The sequence below is a fragment of the Camelus bactrianus genome, chromosome 22 (assembly GCF_048773025.1).
Source record: "Camelus bactrianus isolate YW-2024 breed Bactrian camel chromosome 22, ASM4877302v1, whole genome shotgun sequence".
Lineage (NCBI taxonomy): Eukaryota > Metazoa > Chordata > Mammalia > Artiodactyla > Camelidae > Camelus > Camelus bactrianus.
The window spans coordinates 14,077,970-14,105,628 of record NC_133560.1 but is presented as its reverse complement, the minus strand read 5'-3'; the positions used below and the strand labels follow the sequence as shown (position 1 = coordinate 14,105,628).

General features: G+C 46.4%; 1 protein-coding gene across 7 annotated transcripts in view; it reads left to right on the top strand.

Moving 5' to 3' along the window:
• TENM2 (teneurin transmembrane protein 2) overlaps positions 1-27,659 on the top strand; it is a 404,559-nt gene that overhangs the window by 266,753 nt on the left and 110,147 nt on the right. For 5 of the 7 annotated variants that reach the window (XM_074350320.1, XM_074350321.1, XM_074350315.1 and 2 more), the window contains 2 exons: positions 5,042-5,242; positions 6,958-7,170. In XM_074350320.1, coding sequence (XP_074206421.1) covers positions 5,042-5,242; positions 6,958-7,170 — 414 coding nt within the window. The remainder of the gene's footprint in view (positions 1-5,041; positions 5,243-6,957; positions 7,171-27,659) is intronic. The other 2 variants (XM_074350317.1, XM_074350322.1) reach the window with 2 other exon arrangements.

Below are 27,659 nucleotides of genomic sequence, written 5' to 3'. Positions count from 1 at the left end.
TCCTCATGAGACAGGAGGGAATGGGGCAGGGCACAACCACTGAAGGAAGGACACAGCAACTGAGGTCAGGACAAACTGGTTAGAACCAAGATGGCGGAAGACTCGACCTCCAGGAGACCTTGAGCCCCATGGCGCACCCACAGGTGCCATGACGGTTCCTAGGCTGACCTTGAAGGCTAAAAAGTGGGGCCCAATTCCTGGAAATCCCCACCCCTCCCCCAAAATAGTTGGAATAATCCTCCTACTCGTTAGCATATGAAATTACCCAGCCCATGAAAACTAACACCCCCACACCTCATGGTGGCACTCTCTCTTGCCTTCTGAGACCACCTACACTCTGCCTATGGGGTACCTCCCTGAATAAACTGACTTTCCCTTTACTGTGCTTTGCTCTTGAATTCTTCCCTGTGCAAGGCAAGAGCCTACTCTCTTTAACACTCTCAGCCTGCCGCTCTAGTCTTTGAATCGGCTCAGTCTTTGCCTTCCTGCTGAGCAACTCTCCTCTAAGTCCATCACCCAGTGAAATGTCCCCCTGCAGCTCAGACAGCTCTCCCACACCCCCCAACCCCCACCTTGTTCCCAAAGGGAAAAGAAGTGTCAACTCACCCAGCAAACTCAGGAAGGAGGTGAAGCCTGTTACCCACCCCGTGTGAGACAGCTGGAGATGACCGCCCAGTGTCCCCCCAGGAAAGACCCAGTGGGATGCCAGATGCGCATCTTCATTCTCAGCTTCTCACTGCCAGGCTGATAAGAATGGACCTCAGGGGCTGTGAGGTTCTCAGATGCAAGTGGATCTGTTCCCCCATCCCATCAGCATCTGGATCTCCAGGATTCTGTGCAAAATAACCAGCCATGACAGCCTCACCACGAAGTGGTGGCAGTGGCTTATCCTTAGATACACATACAGATGCTTCCGTTGCTAAATTTCACCTTTCATAGTTTTTAGAACTATGGCTGCAGTCAGCTTCCATATGACATTATTCTTCTAAGATTTCCCAGTACATCAGTGGTGGTGCCCTGAATGGGGCCCAGGAATCTGACCCCCAGATCATCACTTGCTCAGCTCTCTATTTTTCCCTCTATTGCAGAAGGTAGCCTCCCTCTGTCTGCATCATAAAACCAAATTGGGAGTTTGGATAGAGGAAGTACTGATTTAATAACCCTGCTTGAAAGGTTAAAAGTTCTTAAAGATAAATGAATTGCAGGAGGCAAAGCTGCATTCGCTGAAAACATGGGGGAGGCCAATAATACGACAAGAAAGGTTAAAGCGACCTTTTACATACATCACTGGGCAAGAGGAAAGTGAGAGAACGTGACGTTGCCCGTCTGGGTTTTTTTTTTTTTTTCCTGTCCGCTAAAGATCGTGCGTTATCTGTTATCTGTAGGAGTGGAATTTCTCAACTTTCTTACTCTCCCGACTGGTCTTATGTAAATGTTCAGAATGAATTAACCAGCCAGCAAAACAAGGAACATGGATCATTATAACAGGATGAAATCTCCTCTATTGGTTTCTGCTCCCCAAAAAAGAATGAACCAAGATGATTCATATGCTGTTTTCAAAATAGGAAATGGAGCCAGAAAGCCCGGATCAGCGCTTTTTCTTCCATTTAGCTTTTTTATTTCTGGTATTCATCATAGTCATAGCGTTCAAACAATTTACCTGAAGTGGCCCTGGCAACGAAATCAATAGTTGGCCATCCTCCCCCGTTTTTTTTTTTTGCTGCATAAACATTGCCGTACTATTAACAAATTTGCACAAGAAAATGAAAAGGCGGATCTGTGAGGTTGCACTCCGTGATGTCTGGGGGAGTCGGAAGGTGACGAGACAGAAATTGACATATTAGTTTAAGTCTGCCGTGTTTTCATGTCAGTTTCATGGTTGAGTCATTTTTCAATGACATTTAACTTCATAAATGTAATTCATGGTTCTTCAGGGGTTTATGGTACATATTGTTTGTAAAACTCCTTGACCTCCTTTTTTATCCTGAGGGATGAAAATTGCATTCACTACCCTCTTTTGTCAAATCTACAGAGGGCCCGGGACTAAATGAGTTCTAATGATTTCGGCTGCCAGGGGGGCTGGTGTTGTAAGGCACCTGGTACTTAGCTGGTAAAGGCCACTGCCCCCCTTTTAAGTATAACACTGTTTCTATTTATAAAGCTTGGTAAAATGCCCGCGTCCCTCCTGCCTGCTGAAGGCTCTAAGGACGTGGCCACAAGATCATCTTAGGAAACTGGAACCAAATTTAAAATTCATAGTGAAGCTACTCCCCTTGAAGTCTGAATTTAGTGATTCCATCAGCTCCTGTAATTATACAGCACGAAGGGCGTATTTACTGGTTTCACTGACCAGAGAAAGGGTTATCTCATATTTCTAGACACAATAAATGGTTCTTTTTATGATATTCCCTTCTTGGGCTAATAAATCTCAGTGGATTTTTCTCCTTCCTTCATACTATAATTCAGGATAGAGAAGAGAAAGCTAATTCATCTGGAAGAAAAGTGTCATTTGCTTTTTCTTTTTTTCTTTTTCTTTTTTTGGTATATTTTTATTTCATCCTTTTAAGAAAAAGATTACAATATATATGTTTTTTTAATTTTTTGAAAGCTCCTAGCTGTTGGCACTTCACCAAACATTTTAAGTGGCTAATTATAGACGGAGAGTGATTTTTGAGGCATTTTGAGCACACAAGGCATTTTTGTGTCTATTTTAATTTTGCTACGTTCAAAATGGGGACAGAATTAAAAAAAAAAAAAAACAGAGGTTTGGAATCTTCTTCTAGGAGAAGAATATGGACAAAATTGATTCTGAATGAATGAGTCCGTGTTTTGCAGATTCCAAATTGCAGGGCACTCTTCCCGAAAGCAAAACGTCGTTAGCACCCTTTTCTCTTTCTTCACACTGGAAATTGATCTCATCAAAGACAAATGCTTCTAGCAAAGGCTGCCATTCACCCTTGCAGCAATCGCGTATTGAGCACCTACTGTATTCCCTTGATTGTGCGAGGCATGAGACATTAAAGGCATTGCCCAGCCTCTTAGTGAACATCTTCCATGTGCTTGAACTTTTCAGTTCTTTTACATCCGGATGTGCTCCCCTTCTCCTGAAGGGAACAAATTTTGAAAGATCAGAAAGGGTTCACAGTCCCCAAGACAACGAATTCAACATTAAAGTGATTGAGCAAGTAACATGACTATGAACATCTCCAGCTAATTACAAATCACTGAAATGTACCTTTCTGAGAGAGTATTTCCTATTTAAAAAAAAAAAAAAATATTGGCAGCTTTTGTTTCCCCATGGCTCAAATGGTTTTAAATTGGTTTCTACAAATAATACCTTCCTGAGAAGATCCGAATGGGATCCTGAGAAACACCTCTTAACAAGAAAATCCTTATTTTTGCCTCAAGACAAGGATGTTCTCTGGGAACTTCATGGAATGTTGTGATTTCCGTTAAAGCCAGATTCCTCAAGTCTGATGTCCCCCAGAATGGAATCGTCGTGGCATGGATAACCTAAATCATGTCATATTTGGAGCCAATGTACCATCAGTTTTAAAGCACACCATTATTTTGTATACTGTAAGGCAGAAAAAGAAAACGTTGCACTCCAAACACTGGAACCCCCAAGGGGCTGCCGTCTCAGTGTCGTGGTGAACTATTTAGAGGACAAAAAATCTTGTTTCAGTCTTGGCGTTGGCAAAAGAAGAAAGAAAACAAAATCTCTTCTGAGAATTTGAAGCAGGAGATAGCACATTCATACGAGGGACTGAATCACGCTACAAGCATGGTCCAAGAAAGCTCAAGATGAGGTTTGGCTGTGCTGTGATGGCAGAAGTAAAGGCTTTAATCTAGGCCAGCAGACCTGATTTCCCTAGAGGTAAATGTATGTCTTAGTCAAATAGGGTGATAAGACCTTCCTGTTCCTCTGAACCACAAAGCAACATCTGAGCCCTAGGCAAGACCCCCATTTGCCATTCAAACCCCCTGGTGTGCAGTGCCCTCTACTCCAAATGCCACGGCATCGTTTTCTAGGAATACGGAAGGAAGCTGTTCTTCCTCTAAAAAGCCCTGTTTATCTCCCCTTAGGTTGGCTGGCTGTCCAAGGTTTGGGGTCACATTCTCAAACAAATAGTCTTGTCCTCGAGGACCCGCCTTTGCCGCTCACTGCTCTCCTCACTTTGAGTTGATTCTGGAATAATAATCTTCAAGTTACTACTGGATGTAAATCCACTCTGGTTGCTAAGATGGCCGAGCGGTCAGACCATGAAACTGGCGAGAACAACAGTGATCAGAATCTGACCGTTAATTCGTCTGATTGACTGTCTGGGGGAAGCTCAGTGCCACAGCCAGAGACTCACGCGTCCAGTCCACCCATGATTCTGTGTAGGAGGGTGACCCTTTTTGGATCGTTTCCACACCCAGCTTCACCACATCTGTCCTGCACATTGACTCACATCTTCCGGTAGATTATACGCTCAAAGGATGAAAACTGATTTTAGACTTAGCCTATGTGAAACTTCCTTAGGACAGTGACTCCTATATGAGTTTCATTGGTTTTCTTTTTAATCTTTTGTTACCTTCTGAAGTCAAGTATGAGTGAAGTTAGAATGAGCCTCTCTACTTTTGTCTCCAGGAGTGAGGGGTGACCGGGTTTGGTTATACATGGAAAGACATCACCAGCATTCACATTCCAGCCCCAGAAGCCTTGATATGGTCCAGTTAAGGTACTAGCGTTGTTAAGTACTGGGTTCCCAAGGTTGGATGACACATCTCTGTATTTGATTCCTCCTAATTCTGCTTGAGAAATCCCCTCTTTTCTCTGCCATTCTCTTGAAGCATGAGATTTGGTGTTTTGACAAATAAAAAGTCTTTAATTCTTTACGGGAATTCTTCAAGGTGCCGTGTAAGAATTACCTGGGCTGCTCCATTGTCTTGCAAGCGGATAGGAACTGGTGGACCACTGGTCCGTTCCGCTCTAAACTGGTGTCTCATGGTCCATGTCCCATGAGTAAACGATGCGTCTCCTCTTTGTTTTTTTCAGTTGATTGCTTGGATCCTACCTGCTCCAGCCATGGGGTCTGTGTGAACGGAGAATGCCTTTGCAGCCCTGGCTGGGGTGGTCTCAACTGTGAGCTGGCGAGGGTCCAGTGCCCGGACCAGTGCAGCGGGCATGGCACTTACCTCCCTGACACAGGCCTCTGCAGCTGCGACCCCAACTGGATGGGTCCCGACTGCTCCGTCGGTAAGCCAGGAGGGCGTCCCCTCGCTTTCCCCGACACTCATGCCCCGTGTTCTGCCATGAGCCCTGACAGATGGAAATCTACTCTTGATAGTTGGGACGGAGGGGCTTGGTCAGTTGCCTCGTGCCTCTTACTGTCTTCTCAGTCGTGAAGTCTGCGATCCTTGAGAAACAAACAGCGAAAAAACACTTCGTAGGTTCTCGTGCCTCATTGGTTCCATCACCGCAAATGGATGAGAGGCCCGGGAGGGATGTTTCCATTTGCATTATCGGTATCTTGTGTACACTCCCCAAAGGTACCAGAAAACAAAATGGAACAATTCAGTCCCTGGCAAACTGAATGGAACGTCCTATAAAACAGAATAGAGGCTCCCTCGGGGTGCTGGGTGAACATGTTATGAAGGCTCTGTAATACTCCAGTGACAGGGAAGGAATGAAGTTGTGCTGTTCACTTGATTTTCCTAAAATTAAGAGTATGTGTCTTACCTCCCGAGTGACCTTAACATGGGACGGTTCAGCAGTTCAAAACAGTCCCCACCTTCCCGAGAATGGTTCCGTTCACGCTGACAAGTGCCTAGCCAAGCAAGCCACCATCATTCTGCCCCCTTCCTCTGGGTAGGGAGACAGCTGTCAGATTGCCATGGCAATCAGGAAGGGAATCTCTGTGAAGCTTGGCTACAATGGGAAAGAAATGAATATTTCGTTCCAGAAAGAAAAAAAAAAAAAGAATCAGTTAAAATGGACTATTTGGGGTGTCTTCTCAGCCCACTCGCCTCTGGCTTCACCTCTGATGTTGGTGGTCCCAGCCGAGCTCAGCAGAGGAGTGGGGGAGGAGGGAGCCCTAGATCCAAAGCCCAGCTGTGCTACCGACATGCTGTGTGACTTTGAGTGAGTCACTGACCCTCCTGGTCTGACTTCCCCTCCCCCGGCGTGATGAGCCACGCCCCCCTCAGCAGTCTGTTGTAAGGATGAGTGTCTGGCACGTGCTTGTCCTCGAGTGAGAGGTCTGGAACGCCAGAGAGTGCATATCTGTCTGTCTGTCTCCTCCCCAACCACAAAAGACTTTGAGCTCCTTTGAGAAAGAGGCTGTGTAACGCAGCACAATTACAGTGGTCATCATTGCCACCAGGGCGCCGATCTGGGCGACGGCTGGGTCTGCGGTCACTGTGAGGAGGGAGCCGCTGGGTCCCTAACTGGCCACTGGTCAGTTCAGGCACTCGACAGGGAAAGACATCCCAAGCCGGCTAGGGAGACAGGATCCACAGGGGTCGTTTCAGGTGGGCACCTCCTGGGTAGCTTTGCCAAACTGCATGGCCACTGTCTGACCTTCCCTTGGGATGGCCTCGGTCCCTAGAACAGTGGTTCTCACACTGTAGAGTGCATCGGGAGCACCTGGAAGACTTGTTAAAACAAATTTCTGAGCCCCACTCCCCAAGCCTCTAACTCAAGAGGACCAAGCAACGTATAAGAGGTTGCATTTCTAAGTAGTTCCCAGGGGATGGTGACAGCCGGTCCAGGGACCCCACCGTGAGAACACTGCTCTAGAAAATACATTGCAATGAACGGTTACCCAGCCAGGGAGAGACCAGCCGCCCAAGACGACACACCTTCCGGGCCTCAGGCCTGCTCCAGGAACCCGGGCCATGTGTGTGGTCTGGCCTCCAGCGGAGGGTTTGGCCAGCTGTGGTGTTGAGCCGTAATCATTGTTTTTCTTCCAGAAGTGTGCTCAGTAGACTGTGGCACTCACGGCGTCTGCATCGGGGGAGCCTGCCGCTGTGAAGAGGGCTGGACAGGCGCAGCTTGCGACCAGCGCGCGTGCCACCCCCGCTGCATTGAGCACGGGACCTGTAAAGATGGCAAATGTGAATGCCGAGAGGGCTGGAATGGTGAACACTGCACCATTGGTAGGCAAACGGCAGGCACCGAAACAGGCACATATTGCTTTATTTTCATAAATCGTAGCTCTATAGTGATGGTCGTGCATTGCAACCGGCTGTTCCTTCAGGGACACGAGTGCTCTCTGACATTCCTGCTGCCTCTCCAAATCTTCAAGGGTGTAGGGAAAAGAAAAGCCAGGTCCTGACTGGAACGGGCTTTCCCTTCTTTCCAGAATTCCAGATTGGGAGGACAGGGGTGGGGTCAGATAAGAAAACCCATCCAAATTACTGATCTTGGGGAAGGAGAAATGCACACGCATGGGAAATTGTCAGGGCCTGGAGGTTTCAAGCACCCCAGAGGACTGTGATCTGCAAGTCCCCCCCACCCCTTTTAGAATACTCTCCCAGCTGGCTAGATCACTGGGTTCACTCATTGGCAATAATTGAACCCACTTCTTTTAGACCAAGTTGGATGCAGGCAGGACTTCCAGGTTTCCTGGGTAACCAGGTACCACTGGAACAGGTTTGAGCATCTTCTTATTGCCCCAAGACAAGGCTTCGTCCTTGGGCTCCTGACCCTCCCCATCACCACCACCATCATTAAATGTCACCTCCTCTGGTCCCATTTCATTCCCACTCAGCCACCTCTCTATGTAAGCTTCTTGACCGAGAATATTTTTTAAAAGTCCTTTTATTTGAGAAGAAATAATAGTTCTCAAGTTTCTTCAGTTTAGTTTTTGTTTGTTTTTTGTTATTTTTTTGTGGTTTGGGGTAGGACAATATTGGACTGAATGGACCCAATTATCCCTTTAATTGAGGAGATGGGAGCCATTGCCCTCTGGTTTTCCACATCTCTTGGACGGTTGGGATTTTAGCGTTATTTTTGCTTTGCACTTGTTATTTGATTAACTCAGGTCTAGGGATGATGTCATGCCAAGTTGGCTGAATCCACCGGCTTGCATGGAAACTCTCAGAGACGCCTCCAACCAAGCTACTGATTTGGCCCCTCAAAGTTACCTTTGGTTCCGCCACCTGGAGTGAGAGACGGGGTCGGGAGCTTCTCCAGGGCTGACTCATGAGTTCGGACTCAGTTTCCCATGCTGTTCATTTGAGTGGTCAAGCAGAGCCAAAGCGCACTCTGCCTTAGATTTCCCCCACTTCTGTCTAATTGGGCATCCGAGGGGCAGCGTGCCTACCCAGGCCACGACCGTAGCACCGGGACCCTGCCGGGACAGTCTGTTGGCAGTGAATTGTTTCTGCGATCTCTCGATGATGCTTCAGATCCCGCTCCCCGCTGCGGCCGCTTTCATCTTCAGTTCCCTGCAGAGTCTGGGGGTTAATTCAGAAGACCTTCCAGGGAGGGGTGTGCTCAGCCAGGACAGTTTAAAATCCTTACCAATAGCTCCCACTCTTCAGGGGTGTTCTTCCTGATATATTTTTGCATGCCCAGTGTGATTTAAATACTCTCCCCAACCCTCATACTTCCACTGCCCCCAGCCTCCCTCCCAAAAAAGAGCTCTTGCCAGCCAATAACCTTAAGGGGAAAACCCCACCTTCTCTCATTTCGCACAGCCCAGCCTCACCCCACCCCCACCTTTGCTCTTCCCTTCCCACGTCTGCCGAGGGTTTAGTGTCCGCAGCGACGCCCTCTGGCTCTCTCCTGTACGGCTTCGCTTTACTCTGGGAATAGCAGCCCCGATGGATTAGAGCAGAGACTGGAAAACTGGGGGTGGGGGGCCATATCTGGCCTGCTACCTGCTTTCCTGTGACTTACAAGCTAAGGATGGTTATAACAATTTTTAAGAGTTGAGGAAAGAAAAAAAAACAAAGAAAAATATTTCCTGACCCATGACAATTATGTGAAATTCCAGTTTCAGTGTCCATCAAACCAAGCGCTAGTCGAGGGTGACCATACCTGTCTGTTGAGGTATCATCAGCTTTCACGCTGCATCTTGGCGTTGAGTGATTGCAACATGGCCCACAAATCCATTTGTTGTCTGGTACAAAAACTGCCAGACGACAACCCCTGAGCTGGAGAGTTGTGCAAGTCTTGATGGAGAGAGAGGAGAAAAGAGAAGAGGGTCAGTCAACATTCACTTTAGGGGAAGGACATCAGTTGTGACGTGAAGACTGTCAGGGACCAAGAGAAATGGAGAGGCGCAGACATCACTTAGAGTCAGGGGAGAGAAAACAGCTGTTGCTGTCGAGCGGGAGTGTCTCTGGGCACTTTGAAAATGCAGTGGGAGGGTGGCAACTTTAGTCTCAGCAGAAGGTGGCAAGGATGTGGCCAGCAGGAGGACACAGGAGATGAGTCTGTCTAGCTAGCCTTTGCGGTGAGATGAATTCAAGAAAGCTGTTTCTGCTACCTGGAGTGTCTGATTCAAATTCCACACCCCATGAATTCCTGAGAGGCAGAGGACGTGCAGATGGGCATGCCACGTGAAACGCCCTGGCAGAGCTAGTGACGTTCCAGGAACGTGTTGTTCAGGACTATGATCTGTCATGCCTTCATCGGCTCGCACTATGTAAGTTATAAACATCTTTATCACCAAAGACTTTTTTTCTGGCGAGAAATTAGGGCTCTGTGGTTTTATTGGTAGGATTGGTGCCATCTCCTCCTCGCTCTGTTCACTGCGCTTTGCTCAAAAAAAAAAAAGCCAAGCCTGCCTTGGTTGGTGAGATTTGCTGTTCAAAACCTAGAGGTGTTTATACACGCATAATTGCTCCTTTTGCTTTTCAACCTCTGCCCCCAGAGCTGTTTCATGGAGTTTTAGTCTTTTATTTTGAGCAGATACTCCTGTCAATTCCTTTTAAGTCAGTGCCACGATTTACAAGCCCAGAATCAGTCGTCCTCCTCAGGGATGCTGACAGAAAGGAGAGAAAGGCTCTTCCTTCGCTCCTTCTCCAGCAGAGCCTCAAATGCTGTATTTTGAAAATAGAAAATACATGAGAATGAAATGGCACATAGTCTGCCAAAAAAAAAAAAAAGGCACTGGGAGATTTGGGGGTGAGGCAAAGCAGTGGGTGCTTGGGGTTGGGGTACTTGGGTCGTCTGTGACCTGTTTTCAAAAGGTCATGGTGAGGCGGTTTTCTTAGGGTCATTGCAAATAGGCAGCTGCACTTGTGTATCGCATTTATTTTACTGAAGGAAGCAGGAAGAGGTGGGGCGGGGTGGGTGGGGGGTGGTACAGGAAGGGGTGAGGAGAATAAAAGCACAGACTTCCAAAACCTAATCAGGATTCACCAGGATCCATCCATGTCTGGTCAAATGCACTTCTGGAATTTTTCAACCAGATACCTTTACATTTGGAAATTTAGCGCATATTGGTAAAGATTTAAATATAAGGCATAACATTTCAATATTAACTGGTAGAGCTAACTTACCAATAGACTGGATTCTACCCGGCAATGATCTGACTACATCTTTGTAAAAAGTTAAATACAAAGTATGGCTAAAACCTGCAGAATTGCATAGCTGAGAAATACACATTGAATCCAGATCACCCGCAATTCGTGCGTACCTTTGAACTATATTAGCATGATTTGAATAGGCTGCAGTTTACTTTTATGAATAAATCAGAAGGCACATTGTGTGGTCAGAATAGGTTTATTCTTTTAAACGTAATCCTAAAATGGGCGGTTGTTCCTGTCTCCCACCACCACGCCCACCATCCCTTCTTAATACTGGGGATTTAACTTCCGAAGGCCATTCAAAGGCTGTTAACACCAGGGCATAAAGGAACCATAGAATAGGTCAGAAATCACCACGAAGTATAGTCAACTCAGATAAGCTTCTCTTAAAAAGAAATAGAGTAAATGTTAACATGTTTTGCAAGCAGAAGGGTTGGGCAAAATACAGGGAGAGACCAATGTTCTTCTTGCCGGAGATTATGAGGGAAGCAAAACGCTAACTGAGGATTGTTGCTATTATGTCTTGAATATCAGCTGTCTAGACACCCACTCCAAATAATACAAACTAACACACACGCAGAATAAATCCACCAACACTAGGCTCCGAGTCTAGGTGAACCGTCTGAGATCTGGGTAGTGAGCAGTGTCTACAATGGTTATTCCAACCCGTTTATTCTGTCTGTGTGGTCTTGACCTCCAGCTGCATTTCAGAATCACGAGGGTTCAATTCCCAGGACCGTGTGGGGCTGAGAAGCCTGCCCCCGTGCCACAAGTCAGAACAGTTTTCCTTTCCTTCCGCCGCACTGGGGCCCTTCTATTTTTCCTCTTTAATTGGTTGGGGAAAGAACTAGGTTCTTGTGATGTTAATAAGGAAAATGAATCTTTACCCAAGGTAAAAGCAGCCATGCAACAGTCTGATGGGCTGATTAAGTGATTGTCGCCAGGAGGAGACAGGGTCACGGTCCAAGCGGGAGAGAGCTTCAGAGCTACAGGGAACAAGCTGGGAAGAAAGCGACTGTCAAAATTAACCAACTTCAGGCTGAGTCCAGCTGCTTCTGCATCTCATTCCAGTTTTATTCTAAGTTACGGGAACTTTTTTTCCTTGTAGCTATTATCCTGCAACATGTGAGCTTTCGTGACTCTACAATGAGATACCAGGTTGAGATAAAATTAGCCACTGTGGACCATCCTTACCACCAGGTCTGTGGGAAACAGCTAATTCTCTGATTGGTTCATTAACCTATTTCTCCGGGAACTCTTATTGGAACCTATCCGGGGATCTCCAACTGTTTTGAAGTGAACACCTGGAGTCATGGCCCTTCACTGTTTAGGGTGGTGGACAGGCTTTTAGCAGAATGCAAAAGATGTTCCACTGCTGCCTTCCCCCCCGCACATTGGCCAAAATGTGAGCCTTTTCACTGAAGATCAGGAATGGCCACATGCCCAGAAGTTCTCTGTGAGTCTGGGTCAGGCGGGTCTGCCCAGGTGTCCCACCCAAACTCAGAACGAGGACCTGGGGGTAGAAGTTAGAGGAACACATTTTCAGCTCACTGCAAAAAGTGAAATAAGATGAAAGGGAAAAAAAAAAACAAAAAACCTGCCTTACACGTAGTGAGATTCTCGTTGCTAGAAGTGTTTACCTTCTTGGCCTCGATGTTTTAGAGCGGCTTTTCGGGGGGGAAGGTAGACCAGACAGACCCAAAGCTCGCCCTGACTTCATGGCTCAACCATCCTGTAGTCTAAATGGAATTTTTTTTTTTTTTTTTTGGTATTGCTTCCTGTGTGATTTAGTAAAATGTGCCCATCAGAAAAGGGGTTCCCATCAAAAAAGGAAAGAGGGGAAGGAGTCTTGGTGTTTTTCTTCTGTGGGGACACAGTGAGTTGGAACATTCCTTGTTCTGTCCCCTTCGTGACGTACTAGCGTGTGGCCCACAGGGATGAGCCAGACCCAACAAGCGGATAACTTGATACGAGGTGGTACAGACTTCGCAAGAGCGAAGAACTAAGAACAGTTTGGAACTCTTGGAACAGAAACCCGTGGGTGAGAGTGAGCGGGAGGAAGATTCCAGATTCAAAGGAAGACATCAAAGAGTAAGAGCTGTTGAAAAAAAAAATGGGATGCACTCCCTTAGTGCGTATAGTGAGGAGCTGGTCGCTTGAGCTTTAACAGAATCCACGTTTCCTCCGCGTCTGTGATTGCCGGAGTCCACAGTATGCACTCACGACTTTACATTAAAGGGAAGCGGGGCGCAGAGAGGGCCCTAGAGAGATGGATTCCGTTAGATATGCGTGGCGGGCGTTTTCTTGTCACTTGCTGTCTGATTCATTGTGGCGTCATGAAGAATAAATTGATGGAGGACGGGGAGATGTGTGTTCTAGGCTTGACGCTGCCACAAACATTCCGGGTGTCCTTGAGAAGTCGCCCCACCTTCCTGGCCTTGGTTTCTTCCCCTGGCTGCCAATGAGGGGGTTGGATCGCATAATTGCTTTTTAGGGTGTGATCCACAGACAGGAGATGCTTCTTCTTGGTGTGCAAATACATTTTATTGAATAGTTTACTTAGGGCTTTTAAAAAGAAATATTAGGAAAAGCCCTAACTAGCTCGTCAAACTCCTGACCATGCCGGTATCATTGCTTAGGGACGTGGCAGGAGCAGGTAGGGATATCAGGCTTGAGTACATTTGAAGAGAAATATTAAGTAAATAACAGTGAAGATATTGCAAATATCACAAATGCAATATGTCACTGACTGAATTTAGAACACACTTGGATGAGATGGTCTCTGAGGACCTGTCTATCTCCAGAAATTTATTACTTTTGATGCAAAATCATATGCGTCAAATGGAATGGTCCACTCCAGCACAATCCAACCTTCCTCTCTTCTGTAAGGTCAGGGAGGGTCTCTGGGTGCTTTTTCCTGTCATCTCCACTTCACATTAAAGGGGTGATACAGCCAAGTGTTGGTTTAGCTGATGATACGTTGTTGAATTGTTGTGGTCGGTGGTGATTTTGTTAGTTAATCTGTCTGATTGCTCATCTCAGCTCCAATTTAGGTCTGGTTTACTTGGAGAATCCTTCTGGGCCTTGAGAAACTTCCTTACATAGCCTGTATGATCAGGCTCGACTCTATCCATTATATTTATTGTTTCTTCATTAAAAAAAAAAAGAGAGAGAGAGATAGTGTTAGATTCGGGGAGACGGGAGCATGATGCTGAAGTGCTGAAAGCACACTGTTTTGTGTCCGTCTACCTGAGATCAAATCCTAGCTGATTTCCTAACCTCTTTGTGCTTCAGTTTCTTTACCTGTAAAATGAGAACACTAAATATGGCCTACGTCATTGGGTTATAAGTAAAGCAGTGGGCTCAGTGCCTCTTACAAAGTTAGAGCCCAATAAATGTGAGCTAACGTCACCATCCTCATCCCCCATCCTCATCATCGTTGTCTGGTACCCATGTGAAACAGAGGGCAATGGACGGTTGTCTAAACCAACTCCTCTTTAAGGCATTTCTGCTACCTCCAGTCTCCCTCTCACACATCTGCCTCCAATCCATCAAGCAGTTAACAGCATGTCAAAAATAACACCTACCCCACTATCCATCTCCCAAACAGAGGTTTGCTCTATAATTTGCTGGCATGTGGTGCTAACAGAGAAACTTCCTCTCTTACCTGGCATTGAGTCTGCTTGTTTTACCAAACGGCCCAAATGTACGTGGAAGTAGACATCTGGAAATGTTAATACAGCCTGATTGTGAAATTGGGGTTTACTACTGTGAACCAAAGTTTTGCAAACTAGACCTTTCAGACATACCCTGGGGGAGCCAAGAGATCTATGAGAATATATTTTTAATTCTGGGGATTTTTTTTTTAATAAGGACAGTTCAAAACAAAAGAAAAAAAAACTTTTCCTTTGAAGTATTAGCATGGAATTCTGTTATTGTTGAATAGAATAAGACTTTAGTTCTTTTAAGCCAGTGTTTCTCCAAATAGGGACCACGGACATGTTCTTGAGGCCTTTGGTAGGAATCTGTACTTTAGGAAGGAATCTGGCATTTCTCACGTTTGAGGATGCTGCCAGGTCAGTGTCTCTTAGAACACCTCATCCTGGTCTCACTTTTTCTTACTCCTTCTCATTCCTTATGACTCTGGTTTCCAAGGGTCTATCTGCCTGGCTCTGTGCATCAGAGAATAATAACCCAGGAGGCTCGACTTTGACTCATTTGAGCAGCACACATGCCTTTTGAAGAATCAAGACTCTCACTGGTTGTCTGTCCCTATTCAGCCCAATAAACTTCACGACTGCCCGCCTTCCTTCCGTGCTGCATTTGCTTGACTCCTTGGAGCGTGACCCATGGGTAACAGCTGGGGACTCTTTGCAATTCCCCGGCTCATCTCCTGGGTTATCAGGAGTCATACAGGGGATCCCAGATGTTCACCTAAGAAACAGATTTTGCATTTTCTCCCCAGTTGCCTGCCTAATGGGGTTCCATCTTATACCAACCCACGTCTTTCATAGCACTCTATTTCACAGGCTCTTTTTTAAGTGCTTGCCTTTATTACCTTTGGAAATAGGATGCCATCATTCTGAAAACCTGCCAGTCAAAGTCGGGGATTATTGCTCTCCTCCGTCCTTTCCATCTTGCATTTCTGTGTATCGTGATCATCAGACCCGCAGAGGCTGTCTGACCATTGACCATGTCTGAGCTTTTCCCTTCATGAGTAATAAAGAAAGAAACCTCATGAAACAGCAGCGAGGAGAAAGTTAAGTCTGTCATCATAAACATTCTCAGGGTAATTAGAATGGATTAAATTATAAGAGAAAATGCATTTACTTAATCTTTCCTCTAATTAAAAAAATATCTCTAGTTTTAAGGAAAGTGTTTGTTTTTAAGAACATATTTTCATTGTGATCAATCAGGGGGAGGCCTGCTTGGTCCTCAAAGATAGGGCACAATGTCTGCAAAGAAATTAAAAGCTACCAGCCAGTGTTTCTTTGATGATTAAGATCCTAAGGGAGCCTGCTCAGCTTCTGCCATAGCTTTCACCATGGAATTCGCCACAAATGAGCTGATTCCATGGTCGTGGCGGCATCACCCCCTTTCTGCACCTAGATGGTTGAAGATGTGGTTGGCTCCTCTTGGTCAGCAAGTGTCAAGTGGAAAAATTAATTCAGCAGACGTGTATATACTTTTCCAGGTGAGCTGGGGTAACAGTCAAAATGAAACTGGCAGTTGACATGAGACGTGTCAGTTAGAACCGGGTCACGGTCTAACCCTTCCTGAGTTCTGCTCCAAGCCTGACAGAACCCACATTGCCCCGAGCCCTACAAGTCTGTCTCACCAGAAAGGAATCATTCACATCCTTCCTCCAACTTCCTGGCTCATCCCAGCTGCAAAGCCCACTCCCCACTCTCGCCCCAAACATTTCTAGAAGTTTCCAAGGGTGTCACCCAGGCTCCTCTTTAGCGCATTCAGATTCTTCAAACTTTGTCCCCTCCGTGAGGCCTGCTGCCTGCAAAATTCAGTCAAGGGGAGTCCTCAGGACTTCCCCTCCTGCCGGGGTTCATGCCATGGCTACGCCAGTCTCCACACAGAAGAAGAGATTGCACCCTGGGGAGCTTTATCAGCTGGTAACGTGTTCCTTTGAGGAAACAGCCCTTCATTCTTCGCCTACAACCCTTCTCCCTCACCTCAAGGTTTTGTCCCCAGGCTGGGCTGTAGAACAGACCACAGGATCCTTGCCATTTCCTCACCTCCCCTCATGCTCATACACCTTCTGTAGACCCAGGCTCTGAATCCCAGTGTAGCCTTGGGACCCCAGCATCTACACAGCTGGTTCTTTAAGGTTAAGCTCATTGAGATTAAGGGTTGCTTCCATTTTCAGCTCAACTGCGAGGAAAAGAGCCTCTGTGGCCTCCCACCTTCATAATAATTGTGTCCCAGGAGGGATGGAGAGGGAGCTGCTTCTGTATCCCCTAGACTCCAGGTTTCCAGAAGTTTCTGCCATGGCTCTTGGAGGTCACTCTAATCATGCAAGATACCCAGCACCATGTGGCCCAAATCACAAAAACCACAGCCTGCCAGACCCCAGAGAGAGGAAGGGTTAACCAACGTTCTAGAGACAGAAAGCGCCACAAAACTGCTGTCCAGGAGGAATTAAAATTGCTGGGAATCCCAGGCCATGACTTGCAAGTTTAGCCACAGGGGCACCTGGTCAAACTAGCAATGACGCTGGTTGGAGCTTGGCCCCGAAGGGTCATCTGTCTAAAGCTGTAGGCAGAGTGATGGGCTCTGGTAAGTGTGAATTCAATTTCTTTATTTTTAAAAATTATGCTTTAACTTCAAGAGGGATTGCCAGACTGCCCTGTCTGGTTGTCTAGAAATAGTGTCAGCGGGATAGACGCCCCCAAAGATTGTAAAATAACCACCTCACAAACACAGAGGAGACAATTTGTACCTGATTTGATTCCAACACATTAACAAGCTGTTGGTCACTGGTCACACTGCTGCCTCCAAAGCTCTCTAATGACACAAAACTCAAAGTGGTGGCTTGGCTTTGCAGAGAGCATCCTGGCGATAGACAGTGAGATTGTTTCTCCACGGTAGGTGTATGTGAGCCCAGGAAGGCCGAGTGTCATTGATGAGAACACAAACAGGGAGAGAGAGACTGAAGACAACAGAAGTGGTGAGAGAAACTAGCTGTTGCCTATTCATCCAGGGAGTGTGGGCAAGGCGAGGTCGGTCCCTGAAGCATGTTGCTATCAACCTCTCACCATCCTTTGAATATGAACTGATTTAACTGTTTCTTTCCATTTCATGGGGCCAAGAAAGATCTGGATCCTTTCACTTCCAGACCTGCTCTCTGGGGGTCCGATACAGGAAATGTTATCATATCATTGAAAAGCCTCGCGCCCGAAAACAGCCTACCCAGAATTAAACAGCTTGAAACACATAATACACATCAACACCCTCACCAGACTCACAGTAGCTCCCACGTTCTGTCGATAGAATGTAACGTCTTTCCTCTTTGCTGTTAACGCGCATCGGCTGTGCTTTGCTGTTGTAGTTACCGTGCATTCGCAGGGTGGGGCTGGTGTAAGGAAATACGCAGAAAAAGGATTGAATGCATGAATCAGACAAGCCTGACTTCAAATCCAGCCTCCATCCGTTGCAAGCTGGGTGTGACCTTTGGAAATCTCTGTATCTCCAGTGAGCCTCAGTTTTTCCCATCTGTAAATGGGGAGTAATGATACCCTTGTCCTACTGCTGTGAGGGCTGCGCTTATACATGAGGCACTTAACACAGTGCTTGATATTCCATGAATGTTTGTTTAAAAGTCACAGACACCACATCTTTGTGGCTTTCCTGTAGTTTCCACACCATGTCTTCACGGAATGAGCAGCTGAGGAAGCAGTAAGGTGGTCTACAACTATGCATGGAAAGGAGCCCCCAGAATTTAGGGCAGTAAACCTCATGTGTTAACCCAGGTGTCTGGGCCCGTCTTCTTATTTCACTCTTACAGGGACACCTGAATTCTGATCCTTTAAACAAACTTTTGGTTACCAAAGGGAAAAGGGGGAGGGAGGAATAAATTAGGAGTTTGGGGTTAGCAGATACAAACTACTATATATAAAGGAGATAAACAACAAGGTCCTAATGTATATATGACACAGGGAACGCCATTCAATATCTTGTAATAACCTATAATGAAAATGAATATATATATTATTATAGATATTTATATCTATATATAAGTATATAGATATATAATTGAATCACTGTGTTGTACACCAGAAACTAACACAACATTGTAAATCAACTAAACTTCAATTGAAAAAAAAAAAAAAAAAAGAAGGGAGAACCCAGGGACCACATGTAAAAAGCAAGGAGGGAGTTAGAAAAGGCCCAGTGAGGACCTGGCTGCCAGCTGCAGGAACGCGGGTGCTAGACATGGAAACAGGAGAGCCACGTGTGTATCACCGCGGGCCACGCCTGGGGTCCACACTTCCTCTCTCTGGATCCAGCTGAGCAATGGCAACCACATTCATTCATTCATTCCTCATGAAACATTTATGGAGCACCTGCTGCATGCTGACAGCCTCAGGAGTTTCCCCTCCTCTCCTCCAGGTGAGCCCCTGGGGCGGCCGAGGTGAGAGAGAATTGATTTGCAGAGGGGCAGACGACCACCTGAGGAACTCCAGACTTCCCCTGCCTTTGTGGTCGCAGGAAACTTGGCCGTTTCCTAACGCGACACCCTTCCTGGTGTTTCTGTCAATGGTTTTTATGTTTACTTTTTTTCCTTTTTTAATTGAAGTATAGTCAGTTACAATGTGTCGATTTCTCATATACATTTACTTTTCAACCCCATCCCTTGCTCACAGCCTTCCAAGGAGATCCATGTAAGGTTGGAAGCTTTAAACTTCAAGTGGTAGCTTAAATTCCTTTGTAACACAATGTAATTATATGAAAGAAAACAGTCAGGTATCAAACCATGTGGCTACACTCAAACGACTCCCTCATAAGTGTTAATATTTTCAACAACAGAAGACATTTAGTCAAATCAAATGAAGAAGGCAACTCATTAAAATTTGATTTTCCCTCCTATCCTTTTTTATCTTTTAATCCTCTGTCTAAGGCACAACTTGTTCCTTTAAATAACACTCATTAATTAAATCTCATCTTCTCGTAGCAATGTCTATACTTTTATGTATTGGGAAAACCGTTGGATGCTTATAATCTAATTTAGTTGGATGACTGCTTGGACATCTCTTAAGTAAGAAAACCGTGGGGTTTTCAGGTGGAATTACTAGTCAGGGGAGGGGGTGGGAGTAACCAGGTTCTCTTCTCAGTTCTCCCTGGCAGGAGCTGGTTAGACGGTCCTTTCCTCTGTTGGGGGAGTTAGCCTGGATTTGGATAATGAGGGCACTGTGAATTCAGCATCTTTGTTGACTGTGGGAAGGGGACGGAGGGCAAAACCTGTAGAAAGAGTTGTAAACTCAAATACCCCTCTGTGGGTGAGGCAAGGCCAGTGTACGTGAGGGCATTAAATAGGGTGTAAAACAGCAGGGAGGGGTAATAATCTGGAATGGGAAGGTTCCACCTATGGAGGGCAGACACGACGCACCGCCAGCTGAATGTGGCGGTGCAGAAGTGCCAGCCTAGTTTTGCCAAATTTTCCAATTCTTCTATGGAAGCCAGAGATCCGCATGGCTGTGCACGCTCTCCCAACCTTGAAATACTGGCAAGCAAGTCAAAATGTATGAAAATGATGTGCAGGCCATTCAGACAAGACCAGGGGCCAAACAGGGCACCCACCTGTGGCCACTGACCCCTCCAGTGCAAGGTTAGTGCTGAATGAGGAAACATCATTTGCCTGGGTTGAGACGAGGACAGCTTTGGCTGCTTTTCTTGGATGCCCCAACTCTCCTGGTGACTGGTTTAAACTGATGGGAGTCTCATTCCCATGATATAATGGTGACACTTGGCACTTACATGGTGAATTTTCTCCAAGGAGCTCAAAAGACTTTGTGTTGCCTCAGTCAACCTCATGAGAAGCCTGTGAGGCAGGCAGGGGGCCATTGCCCCCAAACGCACAATGAGTAGCACCAGAAAGTGTTTTACCCAAGGCAGCTAGGGTGACTCATTGGTTTAAATCCATGGTCTACACAATCGGCATGTACGGCATTTAAGGCACGTGGGCAGAGCATCCATTCCTGCCTCCTCTGCTGCCCTTTCTGGCTCATCTTCCTCCCATCTGCTCCAGCTCAGCCCCAGATCTCGACGAGACAGGCCAGCCGAGCTAGGAACTAACTCCTGTCGTGCGTGTGAGTGTGTGCACGTCTGCGTGTGCATGCGTGTGCGTGCGCCCATCTGACTTCTCGGCAGGCCCAGCATGGTACATCCTCACCCATGCCAGCACGTCTCTGCAGTGGTCAGTGGTCTGATGCCATGCTCTGAAACGTTACTTTTGCAAATGCTCAAGACCTAGAAACTCCAAATGGGAATCTTCAGGATTCTGGAGGGCATGTATTTTACTAACAGTGTCTAAGTAATTCATGCTGCTTGGGGCCCCTGTGTCCCTTCCTCTTCCTTAGTCTGATAGAATTGCAGTGGTGGAGAAGTCCTTCCTTACAGAGCTGGCGTGCATGCCCTGTCTTGGGCCACAGTGGATTAACGGGGAAAGACAGAGACAAGGGCCAGAGCAGTGCAGAGATCTCTGGGTTGCCTGGGGGAGAAGAGCCAAGAAAGTCACACTGACCAGCAGTGAGTGGAGCTCTGTCACTGTCATCATTTCTCCTCTGTGACTGGTTCAAGGGCTGTCCCACACCATCCCCCTGCCCAGCCCCTCTCCCCCCACCCCCTGGCTACATATGTGGGCATGTGCGCTCTCTGTCCTGCCTCTACTCAGGGGGGTTCCCTGGGCTTTGCAGGCATGACCCCGAGAGGAGACTCCAGTGCAGCAGTGTAAACCTGTTGATCTTTACCCCAGGGCAGCAGAGCACAAGTATCCTGCATTTTCTAGATTGCCTTGCTCTTCCTTCCAAATGATCTCCAGTCAGGCTACTGATTCCTGGGAACAGCTCCCGGCATGATAGTCTGCTGCGATCATTCACATTCTCTGCATGCGAGCATGCCATCAACATCCTTCAGAGGCAGATGCGGAACCAGAGGAACACCTGGCCATTTTAAATGCATGTGTGAGGGAGACTAGTAGGCTCATTTGACATTGGAGCTACAAGGGCTGTCATACCCACCAGCTTCCCGTCGGATCCTACAAATCAGGGCACTCTTCTTTAGAGTCAAAAAAAAACAAACAAACAAAAAAAAAAAAAACGTCTTTTCCAGGGATGAACATTTTAAAGACCCCACAGAAAAGCACTGGAAATCCCTTGTCCATCTAGTCTGAGCCACGGTCGATTAAGCATCCCGCGTTAACTATGATGTTGTAGCTCGTCCCAGTAGGTCAGAATCAATGCTGAATATGTTTAAAGTATGTAGAAGAAAAGAGCGATTTCTTTATATACCTGCGTACAGCTGAACATATAAAGAAATGGCTTTTTTGCTGCCTTGGGAGAAATTGACTTCTGCATTCCATGTGGCTATTCAGAATGGACACTTGCAAAGGTCAGCCAAGGCTGTTCTTTTTTCTTTTCTTTTTTTTGTTATTGAGTTATAGTCTTTTTACAATGTTGTGTCAATTTCCAGTGTAGAGCACAATTTCTCAGTTATACGTGAACATACATGTATTCATTGTCACATTCTTTTTCACTGTCAGCTATCACAAGATCTTGCATATATTTCCCTGTGCTATACAGTATAATCTTGTTTATCTATTCTACATATGCCTATCAGTATCTACAAATTTTGAACTCTGTCTGTCCCTTCCCACCCCCCGCCCTCTTGACAACCACAAGTTTGTGTTCTATGTCTATGAGTCTGTTTCTGTTTTGTATTTATGTTCTTTTTTTTTAGATTCCACATATGAGTGATCTCATATGGTATTTTTCTTTCTCTTTCTGGCTTACTTCACTTAGAATGACATTCTCCAGGGACATCCATGTTGCTGCAAATGGCGTTATGTTGTCGGTTTTTATGGCTGAATAGTATTCCATTGTATAAATATCCCACATCTTCTTTATCCAGTCATCTATTGATGGACATTTAGGCTGTTTCCATGTCTTGGCTATTGTAAATAGTGCTGCTATGAACACTGGGGTGCATGTGTCTTTTTGAAGTAGGGTTCCTTCTGGATATATGCCCAGGAGTGGGATTCCTGGGTCATATGGTAAGTCTAGTCCTCGTCTTTTGAGGAATCTCCGTACTGTTTTCCACAGTGGCTGCACCAAACTGCATTCCCACCAGCAGTGTAGGAGGGTTCCCTTTTCTCCACAGCCTCTCCAGCATTTATCATTTGTGGACTTTTGAATGATGGCCATTCTAATTCTAGCCAAGGCTATTCTTTATCTCCATTCATAATGCCTCTCAAAATATCATCCAGACAAATCATCATTTGTATTTTTTGAACACAGACACATACCTTTGGGGGAGCTAAAGGGGTACCATGTTGGAGACATTTCTGTCTTAAAAGCCTCAGGGTGATATTGTAGAAGTTCAGAAAAATCAGGGTAGCCACTGACATCCTGTAAAGCCCAAAGTGCCCTGTGGTCCAGTGCATAGAATGACAGCACAGGTGATCGTCACCATGGGTCTGCCCTCAAATTCGAGCCTACCTGGCTGAACTGGCCTTCTGGTCAAATTAACCCCTGAAGGCAAACAGTGCAACTCAGGGAGGCTCAGGAGGGCAGACGCACTGGTCAGCAGAGAGCTCAGCCCCCTGGAGTTTCTGCTCAGGTTTCAGAAGAAGCTGAGATGGAATTCCAGGTTGAGTTAATACCCGGCCAGACCAACAGGGCACTTTCTATGCATCTCATGGATCTCAGTTTACTGGGATGGCTTTACCTTGGCATGTAAATTTCTGCACCCATCACCAGGGAGACAGGGTTACACTAAGTAATGCAACTTTAAAATATTTTCTGAGCAGTAAAAGCAAATGATTACAGTATTATAAAATTGTGTCTTTTAGGAGACGTTAAAATGTTACTGATTGCGGAGAGGTAAAAAGCCACCAGCCAAGACTTCAAGGCAAAAGAGGCAGAGTCCCTGAAAACAGCACAAGGCTGATACAGAAAGAAGGAAGTCAAAGCCACATTGGGAATGACTTCAGAAGTTAGCAGTGCACATTGCTGGGGGGGTTGCTTTTCGTTTGTTTTTCCTCCCAGGCTGTGGCTTCACCCCTTCTTATTAAAACCCTGACAGTGGTTCCCAAGAAAGATGCCCTCTAGCAGGGCGGGTTCCTTTGGGTTGGTCAACCCTGGCAGCCAGCAGCCAAAGTGCTAACTAGAAAGAGCCTGAAATGATCACTTGCCTTGAGCAGGAAGCCAGCAGGTGTTCGGTGGGGGCTGGCTGGCTTGGGATTCGCTGGGCGCGACCCTCTCAGCCATTTCAGAAGAGAAGCCACATCGCACCCGAGGAGAACAGTTGGGGAGGCAACAGTGAGGAACCACCATGAAGTAGCTTAAAAAACACTGTGTTGCTTAGCTGTCAGAACAGCCCGTTTGTTAGAAGCTGAGAGCTGGGTTCAAAGGAGGAATAAGCAAAGGGAATGAAGGCAGGGTTCCCCCTGAGTTGCGGAGCATGAGGGCTTGAACACAGGGACCTGCTGGCCTGCCATCTAGCACATACGTTGGAACTGGGGCAGAGTCACCCCCAACAGAGTGCAGAGTGGCTCCTTGGGCGGGTGTGAAAAAAATCTTACTCTGTATGTGTAAAACACAGATACGTATTTATACATATGCAGTAAGTAAACAGATCTATAGAGTGTATCTGTGGTGTTAACATTTCATAATGGGGAGAGGAATTAGAAGGAAAAGTTCTAAAAAAAAAATTTATACGGAAAAAAAAAAAAGCTGAGAAATGTTTCTCTGGTAGAAGAGACAGTGGATGGGTTTGTTTCTAGAACCGCCGTAGGAGTGGCCTCAAGCATCTTTGCTGAACGCACGTGGCTTAGGAAGTTTTCTGCCAATTCCCGCTTCTGCCTTCATCCCCCACCCCCTACCCTCTGCCCACTGCCTGCTGACTGAGGCTTACATTTAATCAGTTTGGGTTGAAATAAGGAGACGGGCCACATAGCTGATGATGTATATATGCTTTGAATTTGCAGACTGACTGAATTCCTGTTTCAGATCATAGCTAATAGTTGTCAAGCACTGACCATAACCTTGGCCAACCCCAGAGCTAAATTCTTAATGTATCCTCTGTCATCAAATCCTCACATCAGGGGGAGGGTATAGCTTAAGTGGTAGAGTGCTTTCTTAGCATCCACAAGGTCCTGGGTTCAATCTCCAGTACCTCCTCTAAATAAATAAACAAACAAACAAACCTAATTACCTTCCCCCACCAAAAAAACCCCAAAAATCAATGTAGAAATAATTGGAAAAAAAAATCCTCACATCAGTTTTGTGGGGTGGAACCCATTGTCATCAGCATTGTATACGTGAGAAAACTGACTCAGAGAAGTTGAACAATCAGAGTAAGTCCTCACTGTCAGTGATGGGGAAGTGAGTTCTAAACCCAGGGCTACTTAACAGAGACCAGGCGTAACCACTACACTGTTTTGATACCTGCTTTGACCCCCAGTAATTGCAGCAAGAGGGTTACCTGAAGGCGAGTGATGCATCAGGGAGCCACCCCTCACCTACTGGTCAAGGTATCTCCTGCAGAAGCGTCTCTTCAGTGATGGCCGGGGTTGGGGGGGGCATTAGTATGCTTGGGGTTCTTGGCTTTACCAGTGCCCCCAGGCCAAAGGGCGCCCTCACTTATCTCAGGTTGTAGAAGTGACTCACTGCCCCCCAGCACATGCGTAATTGGCCAACTTCCCTAAATTTCCGTTGACTTTCTGTCAGAGTTCACATTTCCACCAACTTTTCATTAAATTAATTATTCAAAACAATTCAGAGTTAGCGTTCTTACAGCAACTGTAACTCTGCCATGACTATATTAAGGCGTAAATTGAACAGCATGTTTTGCAATAAAGTTAATTTTGTATTCACCAGAGAGCTGAGTTATAGTTGCTGTGGGAACCATCGTTTCGGATCGTGTGACTTCGGTGCATTGAAATTCTCAACCACAGCATTGCACACCATAGCATATTTTGCATGGACACTTAATTTGCTTCACACCGTGGTCTGGCTGCCTGCAACGTGGAAGGCCCGTCAGGGACTAGCATAGCAGCCTTCTAGTTTTTCCAGCATTTTTACTTATTCTGGTACCTGTGATATTTCTCAGAGAAATCACCAAGAAACCAAAATGGTTCCTGTTGTCGACTGAAATAAATGCACAGCCTAAAAGTTGAGAGTTATATTTTTATTCGGCGGGAGGACTCTAGCCGGGATGGCAGCCTCTCAGATGGCTCTGAGGGACTGCTCCGAAGAGGTAGGGGAGGAGCTAGGATATATAGGAGCTTTACAGCAAAGACCAGGTAGTCAGAACTTGAAAAGATTACTTGTTGACTAAAGAAAACCAGGCATCTCAAGTTAAAGAATTTAGCGCTACTCTATGTATGGGAGGAAGCAAGCATTTGGGCTCATTGAATTCACTCCTTTGACAAGCACCTAGCTACCTAGGGCCAGTATCCTGTCCTTTTCTTATTCTGAGTCCCCTCAGGCTGCAGAGGTGGGGCTGTGGGCTGGTCCTCACTGCGGCGGGGGGTGGTGGCAGCGGCTGATGACTTGATGGCTTCAGCATTCTTTGTTTACTGACATGGCTTGCAGTATTTTTCACTCACACTGTTTTATCTTTAAGATGCGTTTTGGAGAAGGGACTGTCCTCAGCAGCACAGTGAGAGGTGCTGGGTCTCAGGCAATGTCGACTAAAGCAGACGATGCACTTGTACTCGTGTGGAGCCAGGCTTCTCATCCAAGCGTATTTTTGGATCTGTGCTGTATTATTCAGTACACACAGGGTGACCTCTGAAAGCTCCAAGTCCTTGCGTGTGACATTAATCATGCAGGCATGCACAGCCATACATCAGAACTTACTGGAGCTCCGGAAAAGCTAAACAACATTTCCCAGAGCCACATAAAACCCAAGCATCTCTAAATCAAGACGCATTGCAGGGCCTCACTAAAAGGTCCGTTCAGCAGAACTGAATAGAACTCGGGCTAAATCCTGGTGGCGCAGAATTGGGAACATGTGCCAGGGTAAAGACAGAGGCTTGTTTAGGGGGACGAGCAGAGGGAGATGAAACTCTGAGATGGTTAGAGACGTGTGCGTTCCATCTACAAGGATTATCGATTTTTGGAGCTTTATTGGAAAAATCAGTCATGCTTTCTGCCTCCCGGGGATTGCTCTGCTGCACTGCGGGAGTGTGTATGCGTGGAAACCCTGCAGGTTAGCAGCTGAGTAGCAACTCCCATTCACCATTCAATTATCCATTTAGCTGAGATGTGACTTAGCAGAAACACACTGCTGTTTTGCATGTTTAAAATGCATTTGAAAGGAGGGATTTTTGTTTCTCTGTAAATGAGAGGATTTCCGAGAGGAAGCTCTTGCCTTCCTAAGGGCACACTCATTATGCAAAACTGAAGAATAGCAGCTGACAGTAGCAGAGGCCAGATTGCTGCAATTCTGACAACCTTTCTCTCCTCTCAGAAAAGAAGTCTCTGCATTCCTCACACCGCGCCACACGTAAGTGCACCTTTTGAGGGATCCAGACTGACTGCAAAATTTGATAAAGACCCTACCGTGCCCAGCGACTACCCGCCAAGTCCTTGATCAGCTAAAAACTGTGTTAAGAAAAGGGCTGGAACACTACACACAGATAGGGTTTCAGAAGAGCCTGATACATCCCTGACGACTCAGGGTTACCTGGGCCACGCGGATGGGAAGGGGCGACGACGGAGGCGCTGGATTCGTGAGTTAGGGCAGGGCTGGGAGACGCTGTGTCAGCAGAGGAGAGGAAGGAGGTGAAGGAGCGCAGAAGAGATGGAGTGGTTTCATTGTTTTGGTACCAGGCAGAAAGTAACATAAAACAACATAAAATACGGTTACTGTATGAGGTCATTTGATATGCAGTGTTTTGAGAACGAGCCTTCAGGGATTTTGGAGAGATTGTTTGGTAGGCGAGTCTTGATAGATCAACAAATAGAAAGATAGGTTGATTGATAGATTAGATAGATAGACAGACAGACAGACACAGACAGATAATGGATAGCTGACGGATGGATGCATGGATGGATGGGTGGATGGAGGTAGCTTTTTCTAAGTGCGTTTGAGTGCCACAATTCAGGTGCATCAAGCTGACCCACAGCCATAAACAGAATGCAAAGGGGTTTAAAGTCCAGGAGTACTAATCTGGGAGGGTGCTTGGGGGTGTTCCAGAGAGGTCTTGATGCCAAGATGAACTAGACAAAGCTGGCAGAAAGCGTGCGGCCTTGCGGTCTGAAGTCATCATGTTAAGAAAGTCAGGAAGTTCGTTTGCTGGAGCTGTTCCACCTTAGACCATCCACCCGGAGCCGAGGGCCGGGGCCTGGGAGACCCCGTGGTTCTCTGCTCTCCTCCACTCATGATGCCCTTTC